At 33.9% G+C, this 16,586-nt stretch overlaps 1 protein-coding gene across 1 annotated transcript; it reads right to left on the bottom strand.

Moving 5' to 3' along the window:
• Positions 1 to 1,687: 1,687 nt before the first annotated feature.
• LOC143912274 (uncharacterized) lies at positions 1,688 to 14,830 on the bottom strand. The gene is made up of 15 exons (XM_077431557.1): positions 14,700 to 14,830; positions 8,627 to 8,687; positions 8,389 to 8,497; positions 8,050 to 8,320; positions 7,890 to 7,986; positions 7,723 to 7,824; positions 7,562 to 7,650; positions 2,996 to 3,432; positions 2,789 to 2,887; positions 2,461 to 2,713; positions 2,302 to 2,398; positions 2,132 to 2,233; positions 1,965 to 2,053; positions 1,825 to 1,891; positions 1,688 to 1,750 (listed from the first exon to the last, which is right to left on the bottom strand). Exons 1-15 carry the CDS (start codon positions 14,828 to 14,830, stop codon positions 1,688 to 1,690), a joined length of 2,067 nt encoding a protein of 688 aa, XP_077287683.1.
• Between the last annotated feature and the right edge of the window lie 1,756 nt (positions 14,831 to 16,586).

Here is a 16,586-nt window from a genome sequence, read left to right on the forward strand (position 1 = left end):
TTAATTGTCTAGCGAATTTTAAAAGTCAAAAATATATTATTTTTTACAGATTTTTTCTCTGTGCTATTTTGTGTTTATTTGGCCAGTCTTTTATTTCACCACGTTTATAAGGATTGGTTTTCTATCTCAATATTTTTTTATCTAAACGTACTAACTCGAGTGGTAATTGCGATAGAGAGGCTTTCGTTGTGACGCTGATAGCGTTGGTGCAAGCGAGATGGCATGTAGTCCACCTCACAGAGCACAGCGGTCAGACTACATGTCATCTCTATAATATTTACAAGTTTTATACCATTGGTGTCGCTCAGGGTCAGCCTGTAATAGCATCATTGAAAAATATATATTTTTTAATTTGTTTAATATTTTTTTTAATTTGAAAAAAAGGAATGAACAAAATAAAACAAAAAAATCACTACAAACAATTTTTATAATTATTTTGACTATAGTGTAATTGCTTTAATAAAAAAAAAAGTATAAAACGACCAATTGTCCGTCGAGCAAACATCTGTCCGAGAGCCCTAAAAAATATTTTATTGACTGCAATAATATTTAATTGCATTCAATATTTTGTCATTATCATTTTACAATATCAATAAATATTTTATTGAATGAGATAATTTAAAAAAAAATATGATTTCATTTTGTGACAGAAATTTGATCGTAGAAAACAATTCCATATATTTTTGAATAATATTTTTAGTATCTAATAAATCTGCTACCCACAAAACTACTTTTAAAACTATGTATGTACCAAACCACGCAAAATGGCAAAGATATAAACCAATCGGAAGAATATGGGAATATTGCCTAACCGATTAGCAAAGTTGAGCTAATAATAGCCTTGTAAAAAAAATTACATAAGAGTAACGATGCTTGCTTCTGCTTGTGATGCAAACTCTTTGACCAATTCCACGAACACGACGACGATGGAATCAATAACGGTTACCTGTTATATACATATGTATGTATGTATGTATGTAGCTTATCAAAATATTACATACATATATGTATGTAGGTCTACAGTCTTGCTTAAAAGAGCTTTTGAAAGACTTGGAGCTGTGGGAATAGAAATGGTGATGTAATTAATAAATATTATATAATATCTACCCGAACTGTGGATCACACTGTACGTGCAGTCGAATATTCTAGTTAATGTGAGTCTTCTCTGAAATTATGCCTCGAACGAGCTTTTATTACGAAAGAGATGGTTTGCTCCTTCAAGAAATCTAATTACATTAAAAACTATTGCTACATCGTAAGACTTAAGTATACGACATATGTATCTTGGACCTAAGCGAAAGGAAAACTATTTTAATATAATATTATTAGCAGACGAAATGTGACATGGCTTTTATAGCTATAACGACATTACATACATATATAAAATACTAACATATATTCCCGTATATGTAACGTTCTAGGTTGATATATATATATATATATATATATATATATATATATATATATATATATATATATATATATATATATATATATATATATATATATATTAACTAAACAATTAAATATAAATATTTAATTTAAGTACCGACACATTTTTTTAATTATTTTTTTATTTAATACACACATGCGATGACATTTCATTGGGCACAACACTAATATACATGTAATATGTTGTATATATTTCTATTAAGAATTTCATACATTTAGTAAATAAATTTATGTTTTATTTGTTCGGTTCGTATATTGTTTTCAATAGTGTAAAGTATGACCATGATGTACTCATCACCTGTAAAAATAAAGTAATAAATAGTTAGTTTATCATTTTTCAATTAATTGTTGATAAATTAAAAAAACAATTACCATTGTAAATGATTTTAAAGAAACAACGTAAAATCTTGAAGCTGAAAATTTTAACGGTTTTTGTGACCTGAAACAAAGAATAATAAATATGCATACGTTTCAATTACAGATTGATATGACAGTAGATTTATTTTATTAACCTGGACATCATTATTAAAAGTGTAGTTTTTACAGATTTTCCAGTCATATACCAATACGAATTAAATGCCGCTGAACTCAATTCCGAACTCTTGAATGTAAAAAAAATTATTATTTTAATTAAATTATATTTTAATAAAATATTAAAGTATGTATGTATAGTGCTTACTGTTTCAATGAGGTTGTTTCCAAACCAACATAAAAAGAATATTTGTGTAAAAGACGCGAAAAAAAATAGCAAAAATAAAACAAGGCGTACACTGCTCAGCTCCTAAACGATGAAGAACATATTTAAATTCAATATATTTATATTTAATATAATAAACAAAAATATCTTACGGTAAAATTGAATCCCACAAGACATATCAAAATTGCACTAACGCAGAAATTATAGAGATTTGCAGCTGAAAATACTCCATCCATATTTTCACTCAATCTAAAAACGAAATTGTTTCATAACTCGTTTAAATATGATTAAAAGAAAATTAAATATTATACCTGATGAGTTTTTGGTGTGTCTGAATATATTCGCGTAATTTTTTTTCAATCTTACGATTATCAATTTGAACATAATTTATTTTCCAATTATTGCAATTCGCGTTTGTAATATTGTTCTTAAAATCGTCATTAAGTTGGTCGTCAACCACCGTTTGAATTTTGTACGCCAATATTTTGAATTGTACACAAATATGAGAAACAACAGTATAATACATCCATTCACATATACTATTGCCAATATTTGCCAGGAAACCTTTGAAGAAATTATTCGAAAACATATCATTTTCATATTATTACATATTATGTATAAAATTTATTGAAATCTCACCTGAATGAAATTGATATACGAGAAGAGAAAACCAGACGTAAATGTTTTGATAATCGAAAGGATACCAAACTTCGTATGGCAACATGAAAGTTGTTGTACCTTTTGTATATTTTTCATAAAGCATTACCCATACTGAAAAGAAATTGAAACTCCAAATCACCGGCAAACTCGACAAGATTGTCCACTTCATTAGCGCGTATAGGAAACCCATGAATTCGTCTATATATTTTTGTTCCATTTTCCCGATAGGTGCTTTGGGGTACATGGCTTCTAAGGTGTCGAATGCTTCTTTTAAATCACGCCTTTTGAAAAAGATCACCGAGAACTTCGAAAATGCTAATGTGCAGTAGCAAAGACACGGAGCGAGCTCGCTGACTTCTAGGAAACTGGAGAACGTTAAGGCTTTCAGGATGAAAATTATTTCGCCCATGATAGTCACCAAAAATAGAAGCAGATGCAAAAAATAGCAGGAGTAGGCTTTCAAAATCGACGGAAAATCTCCCGAACAGGCATCATCGAAACGATAACCGATCAGCTTGAATATACCTCGAATTATTACCATGGCTTTTTGGTAATCGTTCAAATTTTTATATTTCTCTTTCCACATTATGATACCTATGTATCCAAACTCGATATGCATATTTCTTTTAATTTTTTTCGTTTATATATGTCATTTTTATCATTCACGCACTTCTCAAACTGTGGCAGTTATTATATTTTCGGCAAATTATTTTTCTTCTAAATGCCGTGCCCAACCACCGAGCCATACTTCTGGCTATATATGTATATATTATACCGGTCTCCGTGACGAGCCAGAATGTTAAATTACAGAAAACGCAAATATCGGAAGGCAAAGATCGAAAATCGAAAGATCTTAAGTCGAAAGATCAAAAAAAAGGGTGCATGATAAACGGTACATACTCAATTAATTTGCGCGAGCAGGATACAACAGGAACAAGAGGAACAGGCTTTTCCTCTCGTATTAATGTGCGCGCGCAGAATACATTCTGGCTCGTCACGTAGACCCATATTATACCCACCTAAAAAGTCATTACTTACTGGTCAAAAATTTTGCCCCCCTGGGAAAAGCTGAAATAACTACCCCTGCTGATAGGAAACGATCGACTTGGAATCACAAATATCCAAGTCTGGCCAGCAGCATTAATGATTATACTATAACGTAGAGATTACATGAGTGGCGCTCGTGGACCGATGGTTTACTAGCGCAGATCACCTGATCTCTCGTTCCAGCCAAAACTTATGAATTTGCCGTATGCAACGGCCAATGGGATCGTCTGACTCATCGACCAATAGTTTTTGAGCCCAAACATGTATAAATATGGGGCGCTCTCGAATTGGAAACTATTTCGACCTGGAGCGCTGACTTCTGCAACACTTTTACTTCTTTCTCTCCGATCCTGGAAACCCCCTCTTCACGTCCACGCAACAATACTCTGAATTAATTCTTCAATCGGTCAGCTCACGGGATCGAAAACGGCGATCTCTCGGTGCTTAGTATCAAACGCAACCACCGAGCCATGCTGCTGGCTAATATCTTCTTCTTCTTCTCAATGCCCTGTTCACATCCGGATGTTGGCGACCACCTCATCGATTATTTGAATATATCCGCATCGGTCTTCAGCGGCTCGGAACAGCTCTTCGGCGCTCATATCGGTCCACATGCGCATGTTTCGAAGCCATGAAAACTTTTTCCTGCCAATCCATTTTTTACCTTCTATTTTCCCCTTGGTTATCAAACGGAGAAATTCGTATTTTGAACCCCGTATCATGTGTCCGTGGTACTCCATCTTTCTCCGCTTGATGACAGAAACAAGTTCCCTGCCTCTCCCCATCATGCCGAGGACAGCTTCATTTGATATTTTTTTGGTCCACGGGATCTTCAGCATACGCCTGTAGACCCACATCTCAAAAGCTTCGATGCGGCTGATGATCCTGGTCTTCAGAGTCCACGTCTCACATCCATGGAGTAATACTGTCTAGACGTAGCTCTTCGCGAATCTCAACCGCTTACGAAGATTGAGATGCTTGTTTGTAAGCGCCGCCTTCATTTTGATAAATGTTGTTCTAGCCATCTCGATGCGGATTCTTAGATCTCCATCTGGTTCCATCCCTTCATTCAGCCAGGTACCCAGGTATTTTAATCTTTTTACTCTTTCTAACACCTCTCAATCCAACGTTTGATCACCGGTGTCTGTTTGCATTCTATCTACTATCATAAATTTCGTCTTCTTTTAGCAAATTGAGTAAGTAAAATTCTTCCTGCTTTTATGTAGCTGTACATATTAGCATCGTTGAATTTTACAATTGTATCAAATCATAAAATTGATGTTTTTCTCACATAAATCATCATGGTTTGTACTATTTGTGTTTTAATATTAATTGTAAGTTCACACAGTTTAAGTGCATTCGATCGTGTGGATTAAATATTCATTACGTTTGACATTTAAAAACCTTTGATCCTACAAATTAGTATAAACTGTCAAATTATTCACCTAGTATCGTATAAACTGTCGAATTATTCACCTATGTAGTATCGTATAAACTGTCGAATTATTAACACATGTTTCTATTAATTACAACAGCCAATTATTTTCTATCGCCACTTTACTGAATTTTTTATACTGTAATGACATGTATAATTTATGATCAAATTAAATGTCATTTTGAAACATTTAACGCTTGATAGTCTTTTTAAATAGTAGTATGATCAAAGAAAAACAAAAATTTACATTATCCAGCAAATAATAAACTTTTTATATGAATAATATTTGTATTAAAATCTATCTTCGTAGTTGTGATGATCTGTCTTACAAATATACCCAAAATCATTAATAAAACGTGCGTAAATACTCCACAGCACTGCTTAAAGTAAAATATTAACCGCTTGAAGTAAAAATCTTATAAACTGCTTAAAACTAAAATCTCCCTTTAAATTTATTTTATTTTAAATACATATATAAAGCCCATGGCGCCTTCCTGGCCAGTTAAAAACATCGATAAGCAATTATAGAAGTAATTTTACAGAGCATCATAGAGACATACATGTGTACATAAATATATGGATAAATTTTTAACAAATTTGCATTTTTAAAACATTTATTTTTTATAAATCTCGACTTTGGAGATGCTGAAAAACTTGAGATTTGCAGACATCTATGGAAAAATTTGCAGCATTTTTATAAATCAGCGAATTCGATATGCTCTAAACTTAAATTTTGTGCGAAACAGGACAGGGTTGAACAGAAACAGGACACAACAATTTAACTGTTTCAATGAAATCAGATAAATTGGCATATTCTGACCTTGGAGTCACATATCCAAGGTTTGGCTAGCAGCGCAGTCAAGGATTGAACCTGAGGCCACACAATTGAAAGCATCACACGCCAACTAATCAAGGTGTAACCTCTTTTAAAAAAAACTCAGTGGCAGAAAACGAAAAGGCCTTGCTATACATATTTATATTAAATAATATTTTATATATAAAATTGGAAGGAATGCGTGTTTATGTACATATGTATGTATTTTTGTTATGTATGGAGATTTCAAAAAATAAATATTACAATTATCAGAAGTTTATAAGAATGCAGTGAACATTGAATAGAACTCATATACACATTATCTCGCAAATAAAACCCAGTGAAGAGATATACTTTTAGCCGTGAAATGTCAAATCTGACATATTTGGCCAAAAATCAATTTACTTTCTCCGTTTTAAAAACAATATGGCAAAGTATGAAAATGATCGGATAAGAGATAAAAATGACCACTGACACGAAAGCCATGTGAAACGTAAAGGAGGTATGGAAAAAGCACATATTTACATTCACATTGCGGGGATGGAATGAAGGGACAGCGTGGGGATGGAGATAAGGGGCGTCAAACATTTTTCAACAGTTATATCAATTTAAATCTACCAATGAAAATATGGTAAACTGTGGAAAAAATTTCGAAAATCACGAAATCAATTTATTCAAATCAAATTTTTCATAAAAGTTTTATAAAAAAAAACAAACAACGTGTTTATAAAATTCAGTTTTCAATTTATTTTTATTTTTTAATATATACAGTGCAAATTCTTTACTACATAAATGCATTGTAACGACTATGTCTTTACCATTTTACAATTTATATTCATTTAATTCATATTATTCCGACGACTATTCGAAAATAAATTGTGCTTAAGTACATACGTACCAAGATAAAATATTAAAATTCTATTGTAATTGCCATCTGTCTTTCTTGTGATTTGAGATTATAAAGTCTTTTGTGTATACATAAAATACAACATACATAAGTACATATAATATGTACTATAAAATATATAACAAGTGTAGTAAGTAAATACATATTTGTCGATTTATGTGTCTTGTTGGTAAATTTTTCTAAGTAATGTAAAGTATGACCAAGATGAACTCATTACCTGTAATGTACATAAATATTAAACAATGATTTCATTTTAACTTTATATCACATAATTTGCACAAACATATGTATTTATGAAAACTTACCCTACCGAATGACTTCAAGGAAACAACATAAAATTTTAGCCCTGTAAATTGTAAAGGCTTTTGTGCTCTGTATCATAAAACAATCATGATTATATATATATATATATATATATATATATATATATATATATATATATATATATATATATATATATATATATATATATATATATATATATATATATATATATATATATATATATATATATATATTCTGTTGATTATATGTATGTACTATAATTACCTTAACATCATTATTAGAAGCGTAGTTTTTACAGTTTTTCCAGTCATATACCAATACGAATTAAACACTGCTGAACTCAATTCCGTACTCTTAAATATTACATTTAACATACAATTATTATTAAGTTTATTTAGTATTATATAGAATTGCTTATTGATTACCGTTTCAATGATGCTATTTCCGAACCAACACAAAAAGAATATTTGTATTAGAACAACGAGGAAAAATAAGAGAAATAAAACAAGACGCACACTACTCAGCCCCTAAATAATTAAAAAATAAATAAAAACCAATTTATTGTTATTATATTTAAATAAGAAAATCTTACTAAGAAATTGAACCCCACAAGACATATTAGTATTGCGCTGATGCAAAAATTATAAAAATTGGCTGCCGAAAATACTTTATTCATATTTTCACACAATCTAAAAATAAAATTGTTTTATAACTCATATGTATGTAAAGATGGAAAATAATATTAACTATACCTGATGAGTTTTTGATGCGTTTGAACATATTCGAACAATTTTTCTTGAATTTTATGGTCGTCAATTGGATCGTCAATGTTATTTATTTTCCAATTATTATCGGTTGATGACTCGTCGGAATCTACAATTTTTCTGTTCGAATCGTCACCAAGTTGATCGTCAACCATTGTTTGTATTTTGTATGCCAATATTTTGAATTGTATACAAATGTGAGAAACAATCGTATAAAATATCCATTCGCAAATATTGTTTCCAATACTTGCAATAATACCTTAAAAAAAACCATTTTAAAACACATAACGCTCTCACAATTTTAAACTGAATAAAATGAAATCTTACCTGAATGAAATTGATATAGAAGAAGTGAAAGCCAAACGTAAACATTTTGATAATCAAAAGGATACCAAGCATCATACGGTAATATAAAAGTTGTTGTGCCGATTGTATACTTTTCGTATACCATTAACCATAACGAAAATATATTAAAGCACCAAATTAAAATAAAATTTATAATCAATGTCCACTTAATTAACAAATATGAAAAACCCATATATTCGTCTAGGTATTTTTGTTCCACTTCTGTCGGCTCTTTAGGATACATATCTTCGAAAGTTTCGAGTGTGTCTCTCAAAACACGTCTATTCAAAAATATCACCAATAATTTGATAAAGCTTACTGAACAGTAACACAAACATGGAGCAAGCTCACTGACTTCCAAAAAAGTGGAATATTTCAAAGCTTTCAAAATAAAAATGAACTCACACACGATTGTTACCCAAAACATGAAGAGATTTAAAAAAAAGTAAGAGTAAGCTTTCGAAGTTGATAGAAACCCCCCCAAATAAGCATCCTCGAAACTAAACCCTATTAACTTTAATATATATCGAACGATTTCCGTAGACTTTTGGTGATAGCTCAAGTTTTTAAAATTTTCTCTCCACATTGTGACACTGCGTGTTTCCGACTCGATTTATTTTATTCCGAGTCTGTTCGTTATAAATTTTCCGTTATTTATATATCAAACTTTCACCGTTCACGTATTTCCCAAACTGTGGCTGTCAGTTGCGGCGAATTGAGTAGATAAAATTCGAATAAATCTTCTCAGTCATATCGAAATTCGACACAAAAAAATAAACCGTAGACATTACGTGAAATAAAGAATTTGGCTTCAAATTCGACAATTTTAATAATAAACTCATAACAGAGCCGTCGAACTAAAAAAATATATTTCGAGGCTAAAAATCATATTTAAATGCTATTATGAAAATTATTCGGTACACAAAAGTATTCGGCTTTGATTTGAAAATTCCAGAATATTTTGTTAATTGAAAATTACATCTAAAAGGCATTTGTAACAAAATATATTTCTCCAATATTTATTTAGAGATTAATTTTTGTTCTGGGAATCAAATTATTACATTCCTAGATTAAATACATTTTGAAATTAATCTTAAAATTCACTCAAACGTATATTTTAAGTGTCTTTGTTCGAATTAATAAAACATTCACAGCTTTCGACAGTGAAATTTTAAAAACATTTGCTCTCATTGATTTTGACAACTTAATAGAAGGTGTCAAGTAATGAAATGAAGTTGCTATTAATTACTTCAAACCATTTATGCCTGATTGACACCTTATTGAATTTTCGATATTATAATTACAAACGCCTTTGGAGATCAAATGAAATGTCATTTTGATACCTTTATACTTTAGACCTTGAAGATAAATACACTCAACTCACATTTATTCAGATATGTACTATAATATAAATTAAATACTTGAAAAGAGACTTTCCAGAACAGTATCTAGCACATACATACATATTATACAAATGTATATATGTATATAAATTATTTGTTTTATTATATATGTATGTACATATGATGAATGTATGCTTTTCTGACCGCTACGCAAATCTACAGATTTCAATTTTGATCCACCAAATTTGGTATACAATGTCATTATATTAATTTATAAAATGAATCAGAGGGTCAAAGTGTACCAAATTTTAAAGAAAAGTTTAGTTTTTTCCACAACTTTAACTATCTGGGCTACGCCGGGCAATCCAGCTATGTATGTACATTTATGTATAGTACTCTGACTGATTCAAACTTTGTCTCAGGCTCAAACTTTAGTTGCGATTATGATTTCAACAACGTCCATTACTACCGTTTTCCTACCAACGCCAATACTACTGTTCCCGATATTTTAAAAATCCTATCCTTTAACAATATTTCTGTCAGGCGACGAATCACTGATGCCACATTCTTTTTTAAGCTCCTAATTAATGGTTTCTTTGATTGTTCCGATTTACTGAGTAAGGTTGGTTTCAGGATCCCAGATACATAGGTATCCTAGACACGTTGCACTCTTTTCACTTAATCATTTCAAAACCAATTCCCTAAAATAATCCTATCTACAGCGTGTTTATCGTGTGCTTAACGGGAAGCTGAATGAGGTTGACCTATTCGTTATTTCCATACATCAATTCAAGACTGCCATCAGGAGAATCCATTGATTGAATTATACATTTCTATTATATATTTTTTATCCAATTATATTATGTTTATTTAATTACATTATATCACTTAATGTTTAATTATGGATTGTCCTATTTAGTCATATTTTAGTTTTTATTCTTTTCTTTTTCATTTGTTTGTCTACATATATTTTATTTTTATTTTTTACATACATATGTACATATATACAAATATACCAGGAAAGCTTAACAGGTAAACCTCAAATGCGCCTTCCTGGTCCACATAATTATTACATAGATACATGTAAATCTAAACAATATCTGACATATATTGTCAGATATTACAAACATCGTATGAATACGATAAATAACGATGAATAACTTTCATGTAACAATACGAATTTTTATATTCGATAAACAACCACAAAGACATCTATAGTGAGGACTATGGCGAAACCTAAGATATAATAATAACTAAAGGCTTGAAACAGGAAATTGGGAAGGAAACGCCAATTTTTACAGGAACCGTTTCAATGAAAATCATAAAAATTGGCAAATTCTGATAAGAAACGATCAACCTCGACAAACCAAGGTCTGGCCAACAACGAGAATTAGCGGGAATCGAACTCCTAACATCAAGTACGAAATAATTCAACATTCACCACTAGACCACGCTGCTGGTTAATATATTTTATTTATTTTATTTTATTTTATTTTTTTTACATATATACCAGGAAGGCCTTACAGGTAAATCCCAATGCGCCTTCCTGGCCAATTACAAATACAAATGCAGCATTTTTTTATTATAAGTCGTTGAATTGCGAGACACTGAAAAAACTCGCAAATTAACGAGACATCTATGAATTGTACATAAATTTTTATTGTACATCCATCAAATTTCAAATAGTGGTGACATAGTAGGTAGGAAGGATTTTTTAGCCAATTTTTTTTTCCGGGAACCGTTTCAACAATGAAATCAGAGAAAATTGGCAAACTCTGATAGGAAACGATCAACCTGGAGTCACAAATCCAGGTCTGACCAACAGCATACTCTGAAAAATTCATTTTCATTCAGGGATAGAACCCGGCACCTTCTTGACGGTAAGCAGAAGCTTAACGTCCGAGCTATGCTGCTGGCTATGTACATATGTATGTACTAGATGGGTCTACGTGACGAGCCAGATTGTTAAATTACAGAAAACACAAATATCGGAAGGCAAAGATCGAAAATCGAAAGATCTTAAGTCGAAAGATCAAAAAATAAGGCTGCATGGTAAACGGAACATACTCACGTACATACTCACTTAATTTGCGCGAGCAGGGTACAACAGGAACAAGAGGGACAGGCTTTTCCTCCCTTATTCTGCGCGCGCACATTAATACGGGAGGAAAAGCCTGTTCCTCTTGTTTCTGTTGCATCCTGCTCGCGCAATTTAAGTGAGTATGTACCGTTTACCATGCACCCTTTTTTTTGATCTTTCGACTTAATATCTTTCGATTTTTGATCTTTGCCTTCCGATATTTGCGTTTTCTGTAATTTAACATTCTGGCTCGTCACGGAGACTGGTACTAGATATATTGTGTATTTTGAAAAAAACTATAATTGGGCTCAAATGTTATTTTGTTATATTTATTCTTTATTTTTATAAATTTCTACATCTGTTGCCTGATGATTTTTCAATAAATAAATTCTGATACCTATTACAATCCCCACTTTACCAAATATATAGAAATTTTAAAGCTCTACTTTTAAGTACATGTGTAGTTGGTCTTGAAGAGCACTTATGTGCATACATACATGCATATGTTCATGGGTCGTTGTGATACACAGAATTCTGGTTAATATTTGAGGATAAGTTAGAAGCGTGTCATTAGTTTTGAGCGCATTCGCATTTTGAAAGTTAGCCGTTGTCGTTGGGCTCGTATTAAAAATATAAAGTGGTCGAAAGTTGGAGCTGGCTGTGTACTAGCGGGATGGGAAATAGTTGTGCGTTCTTACCGTAATTGGAGAGATCTATTTAAAAGTTTTGTACGGAGAGCTAGCCCGCGTGCACCTCGTTAACAGCTCGTCCCGAAATCCCGACAAACTGTGGTTCTCAAACCGTGAGACGGCACTTATTGCGAACACTCATCAAGCTATATGCCACGCTCGACCCGAAGAAGATATTTCATTTTATTTGAAAACTTTTCTCTTCCACTTTGGCCATCGTTTCCGACCTGGACGATACTTGCACAAATCTCATGTTTGTGTGTATGTACATATGTTGTATATTATGTGAAAACTTTTGTTTCCGCTCTTATGTGATGTTCATTGTATGACTTTTTATTTCACAACAAATATATCTGATATGGCGATAGGTGCTAAAATACATATGTAGGTATGTACATATGTACATATGTACATACATAGACAGCAGCATAGCTCGGTTGTTAAGCTTATGCTTAGCGTTGAGAGGCGGCGGGTTCGATCCCTGGGCCCGAGCCTCGAATGAAAATGATTTTTTCAGAGTATGCTGTTGGTTAGACCTGGATTTGTGACTTCAGGTTGATCGTTTCCTATCAGAGTTTGCCAATTTTCTCTGATTTCATTGTTGAAATGGTTCCCGGAAAAAAAAATTGGCTAAAAATCCCTCCTATACGATATGTCACCTATAATTTGTTATTAATTAATGTACAATAAATAAGTTTATGTAGAAATTAATAGATGTCTCATTGATTTGCGAGTTTTACAGTGTCTCGTAATTCAGTGATTTATATAAAAAAAAATGCTGAATTATAATTTGTAAATTTGTAATTGGCCAGGGAGGCGCATTGGGGTTTACCTGTAAGGCCTTCCTGGTATATAAGTAAAAAAAATAAATATATATATATATATATATATGTATGTGTATAATAACCTATTATACTGTTCGACACGAAAAATGGTTCAGAGACGAGATATGACTTTTCTTATAGATCTATGCCCATTAAACACGAATCTGGTAATAAAAATGTTGATTGGCTGGAGATTCGGAGATATATGTGTTTTTTAAATCGCGCGATTTTTCTATATCTTCGTGTTGTTCGTTCGATGTCTCAAAATTTGTCAATTTTCTATTCAAAATGAATATTTAAATCTATATTCAGGTATTTTATCTTTCATTTGTAGTACTTTTCAGCTTTCAAAGTAGTCGTCCAGTTCAAATCAAAAGTCAAAAGTACGTATTTTCACTTGGGATTTTTTCCCACTGTTAATACTATTTTATATCAAGTATTTTCTATTAAAACATGTTTATTGGAATAGTATTCTGGCCACTTTTTTGTTTAAAAAGGTTAATTAGATGTGTGCTAATTTTTAAATTGGTAAAATTTAGAGCTAAAATCTCGTACTATTGGAGCACGGTTTTGTATTTTGGACGAGTCTGAGAGCATGACCTTTCAAATTAGTGTTTTTGTTATTTCTATGAGCAGTTAATTTTTATAGCTCTTAAACTTGACCAAAAACAAATAGGATATTGGAGAACATCTTCATCTCCATAATCATATAAATTGGGCTATATATATGCTAACTATGCTTTTTAGAAGTATTTTAAATTTGTAATTAAAAAAAAGCTTGATGTACAATAGTTAAACGTTTAAATTTAGATATTAATACTGTGAATCTACTCGAGATATTTAAATAAAGATAATGTAATAACTTCAAAGAAATGTTAATTTATTTTAATTAATTCACTGTAGTAAAACTTTCAATATTTGCATACAATTAATTTTTATATTATTATTCATAAAAAGAAAAACAATTGTTTTCAGATTACAGACTTGCTCTATATCAATCATTCCTAAATCTATATAAAATATTTATTCCACAAAACTTAATTAATTAAACAAAATGCAATAGATTTAACAGTAAGACAACGTTCTATTGTTGAACTATGTAGTAAATCAAACCCAAAATACCACTCATATGATGGTTATAAAATGAAACATATAAACACTGAGATTTGTAGAAGTACATATATCATATACAAAAGCGATCAATATTTTGGGCAATGCTGTTTTCGATTCACATATGTACATACATATATATCTGTCTTAACTCTCATTCTCACTTAATACGATTTTTCAAAAATGTTCCGTACGAGTATATGTACTCTCGTCAGTATATAATGTACCCATATATACATACAGTTACCCAATAAAAGGAAAACAAAATCGGCGTATACATTTGAGTGAATTTCCGCATGAGCGACACAATTGGCCGTGCGTTATTACTTGAGCGTCGTTGAAGCAACCGCACACAGTTGAACTTATAAGCGACGCCATAGTAAATCTTGTCAGAAACCCGCATAAAGCCAAAAATGACAACCCTCACGGGACCGAACCGGGACCCTCTTCAAAGCATGTGTTATCCTCGACCGGGACAAACCCCAACCCACCCCGTCCCGGTCTCGGCCGCCTCCCGTTTCCCGTCCCACGTCGGGGACAAAAACAAAGTACGGTTAAAAGCGTCTCTTTTCTGTTTTTCTTTTTTTATCGACGAAACCAACTAAGAGCCGTATCCCACTGTGTGCCGAAATAAAAAATAAATAAACAAAATTCATCGTTGATGTTGCTAATTACAGCGTCGAAATGCGCAACCCTTTGTAGGTCGTTTGCTTTGTAGCTATTGTACATATATTGTTGTTATTGCAAAAATTTTGAATTTTGAGAGGATTCAGTTTTTATTATGAAAATGGGTTCGGTTGTTTGTTTTGAATGGAGTATCGTATAACCTGACACGTGTTCGGTGCAGTCCATAATATCAAAGGTTATTATAACATTTTTATCAACATTTCGAATAACGATTTTAACCATCTTGACGTCTTATGGTAAGTAGCCTTATGTATTGCCTTTCTCTCGTTTTGTCAGATTTTAATTATTTAAAGGCCTATAACTTTTTCTTTTTCACATTATATCTTTTAAATTTGCATTATAGGCTCTCATTATCTCTCATATATTTTTACTTCACTAATAGGTTATACATATATTAAATGTTATTCCTATTGTGCCGTACATTAACATTAAGTAATATCTAATCTATAATTTGGAAAGAGACTTTGTATGTATCCTTGGTCGTCGTTTTCGTCGTCGTCGTCCGTAGATCGGTGACGTCATCGAACACGTGATTCGATTTTTTTTTGTTTCGATCCATGGGCGCCGATTTGTTTTTTTCGTTTCAATGGATTCACCCCCGCGGGGGCGCAAGGCGAGTAGCTTCATGGGGCCCCGCCAGGGGCGCCACAAGGGGCGCAGCCCCGTGGGGCCCCGAAGGGGGCCCGGGGGGCCCAGCCTCATGGGGCGCAGCCCCATGGGGCTCAAAAGGGGGCGCCACGAGGGGCGCAGCCCCGTGGGGCCCCGGGGGGGCCCAGCCTCATGGGGCGCAGCCCCATGGGGCTCAAAAGGGGGCGCCACGAGGGGCGCAGCCCCGTGGGGCCCCGGGGGGGCCCAGCCTCATGGGGCGCAGCCCCATGGGGCTCAAAAGGGGGCGCCACAAGGGGCGCAGCCCCGTGGGGCCCCGTGGGGCCCCGAAGGGGGCCCGGGGGGCCCAGCCTCATGGGGCGCAGCCCCATGGGGCTCAAAAGGGGGCGCCACATGGGGCGCAGCCCCGTGGGGCCCCGAAGGGGGCCCGGGGGGCCCAGCCTCATGGGGCGCAGCCCCATGGGGCTCAAAAGGGGGCGCCACAAGGGGCACAGCCCCGTGGGGCCCCGAATGGGGGCCCGGGGGGCCCAGCCTCATGGGGCGCAGCCCCATGGGGCTCAAAAGGGGGCGCCACAAGGGGCGCAGCCCCGTGGGGCCCCGAAGGGGGCCCGGGGGGCCCAGCCTCATGGGGCGCAAGCCCTAATAGGCATTAACTAAGGGGGGCGAAGCCCTAGACGGCAATTAATCATGGGGGCGCGGAGGGGCGAAGCCCTAAAAGGCAACTGATCATGGGGGCGAAGCCTTAGACGGCATTTAATCGTGGGGGCGCGGAGGGGCGAAGCCCTAAAAGGCATTAACTAAGGGGGGCGAAGCCCTAAACGGCAATTAATCTTGGGGGCGC

The sequence above is a fragment of the Arctopsyche grandis genome, chromosome 5 (genome assembly GCF_051622035.1).
Source record: "Arctopsyche grandis isolate Sample6627 chromosome 5, ASM5162203v2, whole genome shotgun sequence".
In the NCBI taxonomy this organism is placed as follows: domain Eukaryota; kingdom Metazoa; phylum Arthropoda; class Insecta; order Trichoptera; family Hydropsychidae; genus Arctopsyche; species Arctopsyche grandis.